This window comes from Mastomys coucha, unplaced genomic scaffold, assembly GCF_008632895.1.
Source record: "Mastomys coucha isolate ucsf_1 unplaced genomic scaffold, UCSF_Mcou_1 pScaffold22, whole genome shotgun sequence".
Classification (NCBI taxonomy): Eukaryota; Metazoa; Chordata; class Mammalia; order Rodentia; family Muridae; genus Mastomys; species Mastomys coucha.
Genome location: NW_022196905.1, coordinates 257,956,566 through 257,972,390, shown reverse-complemented (window position 1 = coordinate 257,972,390; position 15,825 = coordinate 257,956,566). Strand labels below are relative to the sequence as shown.

General features: G+C 45.2%; 1 protein-coding gene across 2 annotated transcripts in view; it reads left to right on the top strand.

The window, feature by feature from the left end:
* Mbtps1 (membrane bound transcription factor peptidase, site 1) overlaps positions 1–15,825 on the top strand; it is a 49,552-nt gene that overhangs the window by 19,485 nt on the left and 14,242 nt on the right. For both annotated transcript variants that reach the window (XM_031341554.1, XM_031341553.1), the window contains exons 9-15: positions 3,276–3,378; positions 5,187–5,338; positions 7,643–7,804; positions 9,776–9,920; positions 13,122–13,310; positions 13,968–14,140; positions 15,641–15,756. In XM_031341554.1, coding sequence (XP_031197414.1) covers positions 3,276–3,378; positions 5,187–5,338; positions 7,643–7,804; positions 9,776–9,920; positions 13,122–13,310; positions 13,968–14,140; positions 15,641–15,756 — 1,040 coding nt within the window. The remainder of the gene's footprint in view (positions 1–3,275; positions 3,379–5,186; positions 5,339–7,642; positions 7,805–9,775; positions 9,921–13,121; positions 13,311–13,967; positions 14,141–15,640; positions 15,757–15,825) is intronic.

Here is a 15,825-nt window from a genome sequence, read left to right as displayed (position 1 = left end):
TAAACTTGATATTAGATTTTTAATTTTAAAAAGCAATACATAATGACCCCCCCAAGTCTTCACCACTTGCTTTAACAATTGTAAATGGAAACCAGTCTTCTTTATGTTAATTTAAAAAAAAAAACTTAGCTGTGGTTTAGAGGTCTGACATTTTTAGTTTTCCCTTCTCCTCTACAGTAGAATGGTCTGGGAGGTGGCTCAGTTGGTAGAGTGCTTTCCATGTCAGCGTGAGGAAGTGTGTTTGGATTCTCAAACACCCACATAAAAAGCAAGGCATGACTGAATGTACCTATGACTCCAGCTTTGGGGGAAGGAATGAAGAGAGGATGATCCTTGGGGCTTGCTGGTCAGCTAGTCTAACCAGTAGATGAGCTTTGGTTCAATGAGAAACCCTACCTCAGAAAATAAGGTAGAAAAAAGACTGTTGACCTCTTACTTCCACCAACACAGCGCACATGAGCATTTGTGTGCATCTGCATACATGCCTACACATACTGAAATGTACATATGCCCCACACTTCACACAAAAGATAGTTAGGAAGCTGAGCAGGGTGACAAATACCTGTAATCCCAATAATTGGGAGATTTTGGAGGCAGGAGGATCAGGAGTTCCAAGGTCAGTTTGGACCATGGGCCCCTATTTCAAAGAAAACAAGACAATAATTAGGATAGTGGCCTTTGTAAGGAAAAGTGGGTTCTGAGTGAGCATTTTTTTTTGAGATTCACTGTGTACAACACAGTGATTAAGAAGCAAATGCAAGCCGGGCGGTGGTGGCGCATGCCTTTAATCCCAGCACTTGGGAGGCAGAGGCAGGCAGATTTCTGAGTTCGAGGCCAGCCTGGTCTACTGAGTGAGTTCCAGGATAGCCAGGGCTATACAGAAAAACCCTGTCTCGGAAAACAAAACAAAACAAAACAAAAAAAAAAAAAGACAAAAAAAAAAAAAAAAAAAAAAAAAAAAAAAAAAAAAAAAAAAAAAAAAAAAAAAAAAAAAAGAAGCAAATGCAAATGGATGTGTGTCTGCCTGTCCTAAAAGAGCAGATGTAAACACAGATGTGCTGGGTTCCTGATGGGAACACAGACTGTGCTTATGGGGCTGACAAGGTCAGTCAGGAGAGAATCAGAAGACAGATTAAAGTATGTGCTATGCCATTTGTTAAGAGTTCAAGCAGTGTGAGGCACGAAACACCCGCCACTGAAATTCAACCTGCTGGTGCGTACCTTTCTTTAATCCCAGGTAGGCAGATCTCTGTGAGTTCCAGCCTGATCTACATAGTGAGTTGCAGCACAGCCAGGACTCTTTACAAACCTAACAATCAACCAACAAACAAACCTAGGGTGGTCTCAGTTGTCTGGCTTTCCTTGTGCAGGTAGCATTCCTAAGCAAGCTGTAGGCAAGCTTGTGCAGCAGAGTGTTGGTCACTCTACCAGAGTACTCAGGACGGGTGCACTTCTGTACAGGAACCAAGAGTATGAGGTCATCTCAGAGAAAAGAGAAGATGCCAGGGAGTGTATGCTACATGCCATGTGCAGTAGAGGAGAGACTGGTTATATGTACACATTGACTCATTTGTTCACATTGTTGTATCTGTCCGAGATGTCCTTGGAGTTTCTGCTGAGGGGAGGCAGACTGGCTGGAGGACAGGCAGAATGTATGCAGAGCATCCAGGGCATAGGGCAAGGCCAACAGTATGAAGTTGGTGTTTGTGTGGCAGGTCTGTGGTTCAGCTTGGTGTGCAAAGCAATCCCTTTTGAGGGTCCTCGTTTCTTGTGCTGTGATTCATAAATGTAAGTGGCATGCACTTCCCTAACTGCCTCTTCTGTAGGAAGCATCAAATCTTAGGGCATTTGATGTCAGCTTTTCTTGTTCCTTTTTTTTCTTAATACATAGTCTCCCTGATGCTGCATCTCCCATTTCTGACAGCCCCCTCAATTCAGAGTCACCCAGGTTATCTGTTTCCTGGACCCTTATCCTGCCTTTAGTCTTTCTTAGCTGTGTTAGTGTGAACAGGAGTGGAACCTGGTGTGATCAGGCAGGTGTGCTGGGGCCTGTCCAGGCTGCAGACCTTCCTTTCTGAGCCTTAGCTTATGGCTCGTCCCAGGGCTCTGGCATGTTCTTCAGTTGCTGGCAGGCAATGCTCACACACAACAGCACCATGATCGGCCTTGACTGAAGCAAGCTGCTACTTTTTTCCTTTTGTTTGTGTCTGCTGTGCAGGATAACACTGGCAGTTTTCTGGTAGACAGATATGCCTAATGGGAAGATCCACATGGTTCTTGCTTGATGCACTAGAATCAGCAAACTTCCTGAAATGTCGAGAGTAAATAGTGTAGACTCTGTGGTGAGGTAGTCTCTGCCCTTGTGATGTGAAAGAGCCATAGGAGATGGGAAAATGGACAAGCTTGGCTGTGTTCCATTAAAGAAACAGGCGTGGCACCTGGCTTGTTCTGTGGCCATTTGCCAGCTCTTTGAGAGTACTGTTGGCTTGCCTTGACCCATGGTTTGGTTTTGTTTTACCATTGACCCATGTACATCCTCCTTGGGTCTAGTCCCACCTGTGGCTCTGGGAGAAGCAATTGAAGGTTCTCGATACTGGCCTTGAAATCACAGAGGCCTTCTAAGTGCTGGAGTTAAAGGTGTGTACCACCATGCCTGGCTATGACTAACCCTTTTGTCAATCATTTTACTATAGCTTTTTGTGCAGATCTAGTGCTATGAGATCCTGGCATGTGTCTGTTATCTAAGGGCTTACTTAAAATTGCAGGGTGAAAGTAGCCATCCTTACATTGTCCTGAGGAAGTGTCATGCGAACAGTAGATTTAACTGTGGCAACACAACTGTGGCTCTGGACTCGTCTCAGATAGTGTCTGTTCTGGTAAAGGAGACATACTAGGTGCACTTGATGGACTCAGATTGCTGTGAGAACATGTGGATGAGTGAGAGACTGATATGGAGGCTCTGGGGAAGTCCATGGCTAGGAGAGATTGAGGGAACCTGAAATCCTCAAGATGGGCCACCCTTGAGTACTAGAGAGAAGAGAGAAGCAACACATGGCCTGAAGCAATTCATGGCTACATGAAGGTGCAGGAGCATGGGATTTCACAGGGCACCTCTGAGGAGCAGCCTCCTGTCAAAGCTGCACACTCTTGTACAGAAGACCTAAGAAATGGCCTAAGATTTTTCTGGGAGTGCTTGACCTGGTTTGAATTATTCATATAAAATTATTTTTCTTCCCTTTTTTTTCTCTCTTCTTCTTTTGTGTGTCTCAATCCAGCACTCTGAATAACCCTGCTGATCAGATGGATGTGATTGGAGTGGGTGGCATTGACTTTGAAGATAACATCGCCCGCTTTTCTTCCAGGGGAATGACCACCTGGGTATGCTTTCTGTTTTAGCCTAATGTCACTCACGGAACCCTTGGTCTAAGAGCCTTGGTATATATTTTATCAATGCACAGGCAGAGAAGAAGCCAGGGCTGTGGGTATGTGCCCACATACGCACAAACACACACACATATACATATACTCACACCTCCTTTGAGGACAAGGCATCAGGAACTTTGGTGTTAGCCACCTTAGTTCAGTGAGTTGAGCTGTCTTGAAGATAGTGGGTGGATTCATTTCCCAGTTCATGTTTTTTTACCATCTTCTGAAGCACAGGTATAGGTGAATTAGAGGGAGACAGCAACTTTCCTCAGGACGAGCTCAGGTTATCTTTGGCCTTAAATAAATTCCAGGGTTGGTGATTTAGCCCCATAGGAGAATGTTGGCTGGCAAGTTCCAGACCCTAGGTCCATCCCTAGCATTGAAGTCAAAATAAAGCCCAGTAAGAATAGCTGATGTCAGTTCTGTCACAGCCATTCAGAATGTTAGGGATTAAGCTGCATGGAGTCAGAGTGTGTTACTTCATCCTTCAAGGCGTGACTGGGAAGCACCTGTCCCTATTGTTCTTTGGTTAGAACATGTCTCGTTGCTCTGATTTGACTATGTGCTAAGCTCTGAGATATCTCAAGAAGGGCCCAAAAAGGTTGCCAGCTTTGTGGGAGCACATAGGCCTTTCTGCCCCCACCCTCACCCCTTGAAGCACTCTAGAATAGTCTTTCATGCCAGCTCAATTGCACATTGTGGGCTCCATTAGCTGCTAAGTCTCTGTCCTTCATACATAGGATGCCATCTTTAGAGCTGACCCATTCAGTGCTTTGATGCATGGTCTGGTCTGGTAGACCCTACTCTGAGTCAGGCCTGCACTGTACTGTGTGTTCTATGTGTTCCCCAGCATGTTCTTTGTTCTTTCAGGTAGCAACAAGCAGAGCATCTGCCAGCATCAGTCTGTAGCTCCTGTGCATGATATGGCATCCTTGGCCTTCCTCAAGGGCTTGTTTTTCAGTGCTATGGAGAAATATTCCTGAGTTGTCTATGCAGCTGTGGCCAACTGCATCTTCACACTTTGCCCATATCTTTACACTCCTTTTATTAATGATTGTCAGGAAAATATTTGCATTTCAAATAAGTATACTTTTTTTTTTTCTCAGCAGAATATAATTTAAGTTCTTGGGCCAGTATGGTGGCACATACTTAAAATCCCAGTACTAAGGAGACAAGAACAAAAGATGACAGAAAAGCTCTTCTAGTCTGTGCCACCCAGCAAAGCCGTATCTAGAGATTCAGAGAGAAGGTGGGGTATAGGGAAGAGAGTTAGTTTATAATCCCTTTATGTTTCTCATTGGGGTCCACTTTTTAGATCTGAAGAGAGTGATGTCTGTGCAGGTGTGCTGTCCTCAGTGTGCCTTACTCTTTGAAACAGCTAATCATAACCATGTGCTATTTTTCCTTATGAAGAAGACACTTGTAAATAGTTTTATTGGTTTTAGTTTCCTAATTCTCTGACATATTTCTTGATTATCAGAAGATAGAACAAGCTGCTGGTTCTCTCTTACTTTCTGATCTGAGCAATTATTAAAATATTAGCAAAGTTACCTTTCCTTGTTTTGCTCTTTTAGTATTATAAAACGTTAAAGTGGTTTTGTTTTATGTTACACTAAAGCTTGTCTTCAGTTTACAGAGTATTTCAGATTCAAACCTACATCTTCTCAGATAACTTTAAATCTGTCTGCTTTTATTCACATATAACCCTCGTGACTAAGGGCTATAGATGTGATGACAAACCAAGCTCCCCTTGTTTGTAGGAACTACCAGGAGGCTATGGCCGAGTAAAGCCTGACATTGTCACCTATGGTGCTGGAGTTCGGGGTTCCGGTGTGAAAGGGGGCTGCCGCGCACTCTCAGGGACCAGTGTCGCTTCCCCAGTGGTCGCTGGGGCCGTTACCTTGTTAGTAAGGTAAGTATTGCACACTGATTTTGCTGTCTTTGCTCCCTCATCTCCCATAGGAGGCAAATAATCCCTCTGTGCTAGCTGGAAGCTGGAGTAACCCAGAAAGGCCCGCAGAGCACATTTCTATGGCTCTCCACAGCTCCATAATGGATGTGGCTGGGCTGGGCTGGGCTGTTCTTACAACGTGTGTGTATCAGGCAAGGATACCACACATGCAAGTTTCCTTGCTGAACCCTCTGTTTCCTTAGAAATACATATTTTCTCTTATTAAAGTTCTGTGCAAAGTTAACATCTGTAACATTATGTCATGGGACCCAGAGACTAACTGGTTTCTGCTGTGAAGCAAGTTAACATAGCCATCACCTCATGTTTTGTTTCCATGCTCTTAGCTAAGCTGTGAAGCCACTTAGGTCCTGACAGCCAGCCAGTGTCCTTGATGACTGACGGGTGTCTCTGCCACGCATTCTGTCCTGTTGACTCTCATCTGTAGTTGGAGTGGACCTTAGCCCTCGGCCCTTCCTCCTGCAGGTGATGAAACTAGAAGCAGCTTCTAAACTGTGGTAGAGCAGAACTGAAGCATGCCTGCCCATGGTGTGTTGTCAGATGGGCCGTGCTCCCTTGTTCTCAGTTATGTCTTTGAAGCTCTTGGATTCCCCTGGCATCAGGCTTTCTTTTCCTCTGTTGAGGTCTTTGTTGAGGTACCATGTTGTAATAGCACAACACATAAACACACATCTCTACATATTTGAAGTTTGCATTCTATGCTCATTTTATAGTTAAGCTAATTGTATGCTCAGTTTCTAAAAGCAGAGATTATGTTATTAGTAACATTGATGGGAGCAGTGTGTATCTCTTGCCTGACTTTCCCTTATAGGTTGGAGCCAGGTTCTTGAAAGTGTGTGCCTTCTGGGAGCACTGCTTCGCTCTCTCCTGGGAAGCAGCAAAGGAGGGAAGGCAGACTCACACTTTCGTGTGTCCTCTGTGCTGAGTAAAGAAATCGTCAGGCTCTTGTTCCTAGCACTGTAGATTCTAGAAACAGAAACTACTAGTCTGTTTTTGCCTGTCACATAATTGTTAGCAGGAAGCCAGGCTTCCCACTTCTCTGTAGTGCCCATCATCTGTCTCCTGCCAAGTGAGTGGGAAAGTGAGGAGGCTGTGTTTGCTGTTCCCAGTAGCAGCTCTTAACACAAGTGGTTTCAGCATTGAAGGAGCTTTTAGGGTACCTCTCTTCATATCACATGCCACTGCTAGTTCAGCAGTCATGGTGGTGACTGGAGCCTGCCCTGGTATGGTAGATGCTCAATGAGGAAGTGTAGTCTACTGACCTATAACTTCTAGTAGTTCCTCATGAAGGCCTAGTCCCACTGTCTCCTTTTACTATCTGGTTACCCATTAAAAATCCTGCTTTGACTCTCAAGTTAACCTCCATCATTAGTTAATATTTAGGAGGCTAAGTAGGAAAGTAAGTTTTCCAGTTTTGCCTGACAACTGCTCTTACAATCTAGTTATTAAAACCTATTTGTGCTGGGCAGTGGTGGTGCATGCCTTTAATCCCAGCACTTGGGAGGCAGAGACTAGCGGATTTCTGAGTTTGAGGACAGCCTGGTCTATAGAGTGAGTTCCAGGACAGCCAGGGCTAGACAGAGTAACCCTGTCTTGAAAAACCAAAAAAGAAACAAAACAAAACCTATTTGTATATGATACGTAGATGTGAAAACATGACCATTTCAGTGAGCCATGCTGGTCAAGCAAGGCTCCATGTTAGTGTGTGGAGCTGCAGTCTATTAGCAGCATGTTCACAGTGGTCTCAGGCCTCCAAATCCCAACCCAAAGACAAGGGCTCTCCCTGGAGGCAGTGGTCTCCCCTCATCCTGCACCTCCTGCCCACCCTGCGTTGGGTTCCTCTCCAATATCCACCTATATTCTTTTCCATCTCTTAGCCAGCAGGTGGCCCTCCCTGGGAACCCTGAACCTCTATGATGGTTTTCCCTCTTGTAACCTATGTGACTGATTTATTCAGATTATCAGGAAACTGTATTATTTATTTATGAGTTTTGTATAAATAGGCGTGAGCCTACAAAGTCATTGCTGAGAAAAGTTATATGGAGCTTTACTGACTCATCAGTAAAGCCTGCCACAAAGACCTATTAAGTTCATAGTGTTCTCATCTCATGGCTCCACTGGACTAGGAAGTCCAGCTAGATATAACACAGACTGCAGGCCACATACTGACCCTCTTGACAGTTGGAGGCTGTTTGGTTTTCATCCTGTCCTGAGAACAATGAGCAAATACTGCTTCTCCTCCCCCAGCACAGTACAGAAGCGGGAGGTAGTGAATCCTGCCAGTGTGAAGCAAGCTTTGATAGCATCAGCCCGGAGACTTCCTGGTGTCAACATGTTTGAGCAAGGCCATGGCAAGTTGGATCTGCTGCGAGCCTATCAGATCCTCAGCAGCTACAAACCGCAGGCGAGGTGGGTATGTGCTGGCATTCTCAGCAGGTCTTTCCTATCATGGGCTCCCCTGCACATAATAGTAGCTAGATGTCAGGGGTCCTGGCCCCCCATACTCAGGTTCAGTTGTAAGCTGCTTCTACAGGTGCTGCCTGCAAAACCCTGGCTTCTGTGGACCTGCTGATGCTATGTTCCTTAATGGATGTAGCAAAGTGAATGATTTTCATTTCTTTAACACTTTTGAAACAATCTAAGTTTGCAGAAAATTTGCAAAATAGAGTTGTCATATGCTGTTTGCTCTGCTTCCCCAGTGAAGGAGGGGTGACAGCTTAGCTGACCAGACACAGTATTGGAAGTCACATGCAACACTGGCTTTGTAGAGAGGGCCTCTATAGCCACTCAGACTGTACATTTCCCCTAGTGTCTTTTACCTATTGGGGTTCTAGACTCTATATTGTGATTTCTTAACCTGGTCTCTGGTCACTGGCCCCTGACAGTTTGCCTGTTTTGTTATTTATGCTTTGATACTTGGAGTAAAGAGCCAGTTATCTTCATGAGGGTTTATCTGCTGTTTTCTCATGATTGGTGTAAGGCTGTTTTTCACCTTCTATTTTGAGATGATTTTAGATTTACATCCAAGTTTCACAAATAGTACTGAGAACCCAGAAGTTCTCCTCTCAGCCTTCCCTAATGTTGGCATGTTGGTGGCACCAGGACAAGCTGCCCAGTCTGGAGTGACACCTAGACAGCATTGTAAACTGGCCAGCAGATCACTTGTGCTCCTACACAGGCCCTTCTGGTCCAGGCCCATTGGGGTGCTTGTGTTATGTGTGCTTCATTTGATGTGGCGCGCGTGCGCGTGTGCGTGTGCGTGTGCGTGTGCGTGTGCGTGTGCGTGTGTGTGTGTGTGTGTGTGTGTGTGTGTGTGTGTGTACACCTGTCTCTGAGCTCTCAGGGTTCAGCTGAGGATGTGGCCCAGTCTGTAAAGTAATTGCTGTGCAAACATGAGGTCATAAATTCTCTCCCCAGAGTACATAGAAAGAACTGAATGTAGTAGGCCACTCTTTGGAGTTTGCTGGTCAACCAGTCTTAACTGAATCTATGAGACTTGAGTTATGGTGAGACACTCTAACCCACAAAACAAGTAGAACATTCATTCTGAGGAGCAATATCTGAGGTTGACCTCTGACCTTCATGTGCATACCCACATGTGCACTTGCACATGAAAATACACAAAGATAGTTAGAATTTTGTGTAGTAATTCAGTTTGCCCAGATATATTTAAGGTGCATCATAATGAGATGAAGTAGGGAACAGCCACATGTCCACTGTCTGCTGCTGCATACACTTCCTGCACATAGATACCTGACCCCAGTGTTTGCTAGGGATGCTGTTAACCTGGCGCAGATGCATTTCTGACACAACAGATGAAAGAATGTGCAGGATCATTGTGTCAGCACTTGTGCACATCTCGACCAGGCCCCAACCTCTCCAGGCTCAGCATTTTGTGGGAATGTTTCATGGGTCTCAGCTGAGTGTGTCTGGTGCACCAGAACAAGAATACCTGCTGTAAGTGAGGAAGGCAGCTGATGGGCAGGGAGTCTGGGGGAATCTAGACTCAAGAGTTCCTGTGCCTTCCTCTCCTGTCCAGCCCCCCAGTCAGGGTTTCACAGAGCTGTCTCCTTGACTAACAGTAGACTGCATTGGTAAATGGGTGTGTCTGCCACGAAAGCCTCCTGAAACTTCAGTCCATATTCTGCTGCCATAGAGCTGACAGAGCCCAGCTGCACAAGGTGGAGGTGCTTCCTGCACATCTCTGCTGTTCACTGCAGCAGTCAGGAGCAGCACAGTGGGCACACCCCAGGGCCAGCCAGGGCACCCTACACTCAGACCCTTAGTGTGGAGCCCTACTGTGCCACCTGTGCCCAGCTTGCTGCTTGTTCCACATTACTCTCTGATGTGGTCTACAGTAACACTTTCTTCTTATTTCAGCCTGAGTCCTAGCTACATCGACCTGACTGAGTGTCCCTACATGTGGCCCTACTGCTCCCAGCCCATCTACTATGGAGGAATGCCAACAATCGTTAATGTCACCATCCTCAATGGCATGGGAGTCACAGGAAGAATTGTGGATAAGGTGAAACTCTGTGTGACATGGCCCAGACTTTGTACCTTAGTTATTATCCTTCCAGAAGTTAAGAGAGAAAGGCTTAGCTGGATGTGGTGCGCACTCCTTTAGTCCCAGCACTCAGTAAGCAGGGACAGGCAGATATTCTTGAGTTCAAGGACAGCCTGCCTGGTCTATAGAGTTCCAGGTCATACAGGACTATACAAAGAAACTGTCTCAGAAAGGGGTGGTGGAGTTCTTTCACCTGCTCAAACTTCAGATGGTGGCGGGCCGCTGCTATACAGAAAGTCAGACCTGTTCTTCTACAGAAAAGTCAAGGCCTCAGTTTATTCTCTGGCTTTGGCTGTTAACAGCAGAGCACCTTTTAGTTTTCACTGCTAATGACCAATGAATATGACTTTGTTTTTTACTGAACACTTGTAGGCCTTGTAGAAGGCCTGATTCTTGTTTTAAATTTTACTTTTATAATTTTCTAGCTACTCATTGTGTAGACATCACCTCCAATACCAGGTTCTTTAAAACATCATTTTATTAAAGATTTATTTATTTTATATATGTAAGTGCACTGTCACCAGAAGAGGGCATAGGATCCCATTACAGATGGTTGTGAGCCACCATGTGGTTGCTGAGAATTGAACTCAGGACCTTTGGAAGAGCTGTCAATGCTCTTAACCGCTGAGCCATCTCTCCAGCCCTTAAAACATAGTCTTTACCAGACCTTATGGCAACCACTTGTCGTTTGTTGTCATTGTGTGGTAAGCAAAAATGTATTTTAGCCCGTCCATTGTAGGCATCTGAAACCTGCAGTGTGCTTTAGTGTCTCCGCATGATGGGTGTTGGGATATCATTGGCTCACTGTGTGCCTTCACTTGAGCACGCCTGTGGCTTTTGCCTATAAAGATTCTGCCATTACACATAGAATTTTCTTTTCTTCTGAGTTATTTCCTCAGCATGTACTCCCTAGATGAGAATCCTGCCTGAGTCAGGGTGGAGGTTACTACAGTTGTTGGTGAATACACTAAATTCTCTCCATGAGAGTTGTATCCACTAGACTGCTGCTACTGGGGTTTATGGAGATGTCTGTACCATGCCTGTCCTGGGTGACATCTTTCTCGTATTAGTATTTCATGAGGCTCTTTTAAATTTGAGTGTGTTGTTAGTGTATTCACGTGGCTATGCCAGCATTGACTGCATTCAAGAACATTTCCCATCATTCCTGAAGATAATGTGTCCATCAGCATTTACTCTGTGCCTCCTCCCCCTTCCCAATCTATTGGCCATCAGTCTGCTTTGCTTTCCTTTCTCTTTCCCCTCTCCTCCCCTCCTCTCCTGTCCCCTTCCCTCCTTCCCTTTTCTTTTTTGTATTTGAGACCGGATCTCTTTTTGTAGCCCTGGCTGCCCTAGAACTGCTGTATAGAACAGGATGGCCTCCAACTCACAGAGATTGCCTTGCCCCCCTTGCCTCTGCTTCCCAAATACTGGGATTACACCTTGTTCAGTCAGCTTTCTATCTCTGGATCTGCCTGCTCCAAACAGTCCATGGTGTGTGTCCTGCTATGACTGGCTTTTCTCACTGAAAATGCTTTCAAGATTCTTCATGTGTTTTGCTCCTTTTTACAGCTGAGTGATACTCTGATGTGTAGATAGTGTTGCTATTTTTTTTAAAAGATTTATTTATTATTATAACTAAGTACACTGTGGCTGTCTTCAGACACACCAGAAGAGGGCATCAGATCTCATGGATGGTTGTAAGCTACCATGTGGTTGCTGGGATTTGAACTCAGGACCTTCGGAAGAGCAGTCAGTGCTTTTACCCACTGAGCCATCTCACCGGCCTTAGTGTTGCTTTTTAAAAAGTGAGCGTGTGTGTGTGTGTGTGTGTGTCTGTCTGTCTGTCTGTCTGTGCCTCTTAGAGATAGATGATCTGGTTAGTGAAGATTGTATAAAACAACTACACTAACCTGATTACTCTGGGGTGGGCACCTCTTGTGTTTACTGATTATGTCTCTCAGTTACCTTTGTGTTTCCTTGTCTACTTTTTACTGGAATTGGAGTTTCCTCTGATGCTGTTAAAGTGTCTCTATATTTTAGAAAAGATAGCTCTTGCTGGTTTTTTGTTTTGTTTTTTAGCATTTCCCTCACCACTCTACCCCCAGGCCATTGTTTTCTTGTTCTTGATATACTCTCTGTGGTGGTTTTATTGATCCTCACTTCTGTAGAAGTTTTCTATTTTGATATTTTTGCATTTTTTTTCTTTTTTGTAGACTTATTTATTTATTTTGTGTATGTGAGTACACTGTTACTATCTTCAGACACACTGGAAGAGGGCATCAGATCCCATTATAGATGGTTGTGAGCTGCCATGTAGTTGCTGGGAAATGAACTCAGGACCTCTGGAAGAGCAGTCAGTGCTGTTAACTGCTGAGCCATCTCTCCAGCCCCCTTCATTTTTTTCTTGTGTGTTTTTTTTTTCTTGTTGTTTGGAAAACTAGAACTCCCCCTTACAGAGATATAATAAAGTCAGTTTTATATTTAGACTAATTCTGTACTTTTTAAATATTTATACTAGTACTCAACTAACTCAGTGATTAAACATTAAATTTGTTCATCTGCTAAAGTTTGTTGCAAAAGAGATTGATGGAATTTTTTTTCTCAGTTGCTAACCAGTGGCCCGAGAATAGTCATTAAAGCTGGGTTGGTAGAGTTGTGCCCTGCAGGGTCTTCTTTCCGGAACTCTGCCTAGTCACTTGGGCAGTTGCCCTGGCTCTGTGGCTTGTGAGGGAGTCAGTGACTTAGGTCTGTACGGTTTCCAGGTGCTCTCTTACTGCCTCCTTCTCCTCTTGCCTCTGGCCCATGGTGGTGTGCATATCACACAGCAGGGAAGTCACCTACTGCCAGTTCACAGACCTCCCTCCAGGTGCCACTCAGTAGTTTTAGGAGTTGGTTGGTGACAGCTGGCATCAGTGACACTGAGGACAGGTCTAAAGGTGTCACTTGTGTCAGTTCTCTTCATCTGACACAGGAGAACTCTTGACAAATGCACCCTGTTTTCTTATGGAATGGCAGCTTTATTACCTTGCAGCACAGGCACAGCTCACGTCCTGTCTATGGCCAAGACTCCATCTACGCAGCCAGGGTAGCTCACTTAGGATCACTCTTAATGTTCCATACGCCTCACTTCACTATTGACCTGCTTTTTTTTTCCTACAGCCTGAGTGGCGACCCTATTTACCACAGAATGGAGACAACATTGAAGTGGCCTTCTCCTACTCCTCAGTGTTGTGGCCTTGGTCAGGTTACCTTGCCATCTCCATTTCTGTGACCAAGAAGGCAGCTTCCTGGGAGGGCATTGCGCAGGGCCACATCATGATCACAGTGGCTTCTCCAGCAGAGATGGAAGTAAGGGTGCATCAGGAAGTAGCTTGTTTTTCTTTACTCTTTACCAGCTCCTGCCAGGAGAGCAGAGGTGGGGAACAGACTCAGAGCTGGGAGGGTCTCCATTTAATGAACCACTGAGGTTGACTGGATTAGTAGCCTCATGGCCATGAGTCGTGGACCAGGATTTGCCTCCAGAGCAGCTGCAGTTAAACCCCACTCTGTGCTTTAGGCTCTGCTGCTCCAACATAGCAGACAGGACTTCCTTGGGCCTAATTTCAAGCTCAGAATTAGTGCATCTGAAATTGGTCTCCAGGTAGGGCATATGGGGTTGACCTTGCATGCTCTGGTGGCTTTTAGGAATAAAATGCCTTAATTTTAAGTCTTCAACTCTTCTTAAGTTTGAACAGACAACTGTAGCACATGAATATATGTTATTGCCACACATTCTTACATTTAAATTTATGTGACTTAAACTGCTAAATAGAAACAGTTTTTCTAAGTATGGTGTGGTACTGTTGCGGGTAATCCCAGCACCTAGAATTCACATCCCAAGTTTGAGGTCTTATCTCAAAAACAAAGAAAAGAGGAAAAAGAAAAAGGTATTTTAAAACCCAGACTAAGACTTTTTCAGAAAGGAGGTACATTTTAAGTTTCTGTTTTACCTGTTTCCTTTTTCAGTTAAAAAATGGTGCCGAGCATACTTCCACAGTGAAGCTTCCCATCAAGGTGAAGATCATTCCCACCCCTCCTCGGAGCAAGAGAGTCCTCTGGGACCAGTACCACAACCTCCGCTACCCACCTGGCTACTTCCCCAGGGACAACTTGCGGATGAAGAATGATCCTTTAGACTGGTGAGCAGCAACTTTGATTGCATGCTGTCACTCTAGGGCTGTGTGCTTGCTTCTGGCACTGTTGGGAGCCTGTGTTGTGATGACACCAACTTCTAAACATGCATTTGTGCGGCAGAAACTTTTGACAGTGTCCTCTGTTGTCTTGTTTCCTTGTCTGCCACTGAGTCAGAGGCAAGTTCTTTCTGGTCAGTTCCACTGTCCAACTGTTTCCATCCTCCCACGTGTTGCCTTCCTTTGGCTCTGTCTTAGGCCTGGGTGACATGTCTCTCCTCTTGACAGGTCCTGGTTCTTTGTTCTTGTTTCCCTGTGTTCCATCCGCTGTATGCTGGCCATCATGATCATCTGAAAGCAGTTAGTCCTCCCAGCTTACTTCAGACTATTCCTCTACTGCCTATCGTGCCAGACCTGTGTGACTGCCATGACTACCCAGGCTGAGGTTGCCTCCCTCCCTTTCCCTCATGCACTGTCCTGCTTGCTCTTCCTGCAGGACATCTAGGCAGCCTTTCTCTTAGCCTTAAAAGCAGGCTTGTTTCTCTTAGTGTAAAGTGAAGCTTAAGCTCTATGTTGAAAGTGTGAGGAGGAAAGGTATCAAAACTGCTTGACTTGGATTTTGTTTCATTTTTGTTTTGTTTACTTTATTTTTACCTTGTTGAAACAAGCTTCTCTGCAGCCCTGGCTGGCCTGGAACTCAATCTTTAGACCAGTCTGGCCTTGAACTCGAAGAGATCTGCCTCCTTATTGCTGAGGTTAAAGGCGTGTGCCACCACTCTGGCTTGACCAGGATTCTGGGAATCAGAATCCTGATTCAGGGTCAGTTTGGCCTTTTTTATTTTTAATTTTTTAAACTGTTATGTGTATAGAGCTTTTATCTGCATGAATGTCTGGGTATCACTTGTATCCTTGGTGCCCACAGAGGCCAGAAAAGGGCATTGGTTCCTCTGGAAATGGATTTACAGTTGGTGTATATTGCCACATGGATGCTAGGTCCTCTGTAAGAATAGCTGATTTAACCACTGAGCTGTCTAGACCCAGATTTCCTTTTAAAGTTAAGAGTTTCCTGAAAGGCAGGTGGTGTGGACCCAGATCAGAGACAGGTGGTAGAAATAGGGGAAACTGACACCAGGCAAGGCCATGGCCCTGAATAATAGCCTGTCAGGTGAACGTTGCAGGGAGATGGACTCTAGGCTTTTCTGCCAGGCATTTAGACAACTGACCTGGCTGTGCAGAGGAAGAGAGAGCATGTTCTGGAAGGAAAGCAAGACAAGGCAATGGGCAATCATGTATGCCAATACTGCACCCCCAAGTGGTTGTCACATGCAGGTGGCTCCTGTTAAGTTACTTGGTGCCTTGAAGTGCTGCTCAGGACACTGTGAACCTTGTCCCTGCATCATTTTATCGTGGCTCTTGCTGTGTATGCAGTTCTCTCTTGTCACTACTTTAAGCTTGTTTGACCCAAGTGCAGAGAGTGGTCATCTCAACAGTGTGCTTGTTGCTTTTCAGGAATGGCGACCACATTCACACCAACTTCAGGGACATGTACCAGCATCTGCGCAGCATGGGCTACTTTGTGGAGGTGCTTGGTGCCCCATTCACATGCTTTGATGCCACGCAGTATGGTGAGCAGCCTTGCTGGCCAGGTTTTCAGTGTGTTTGAGTATTCCTATGATGACCACTGATAGGCCAAT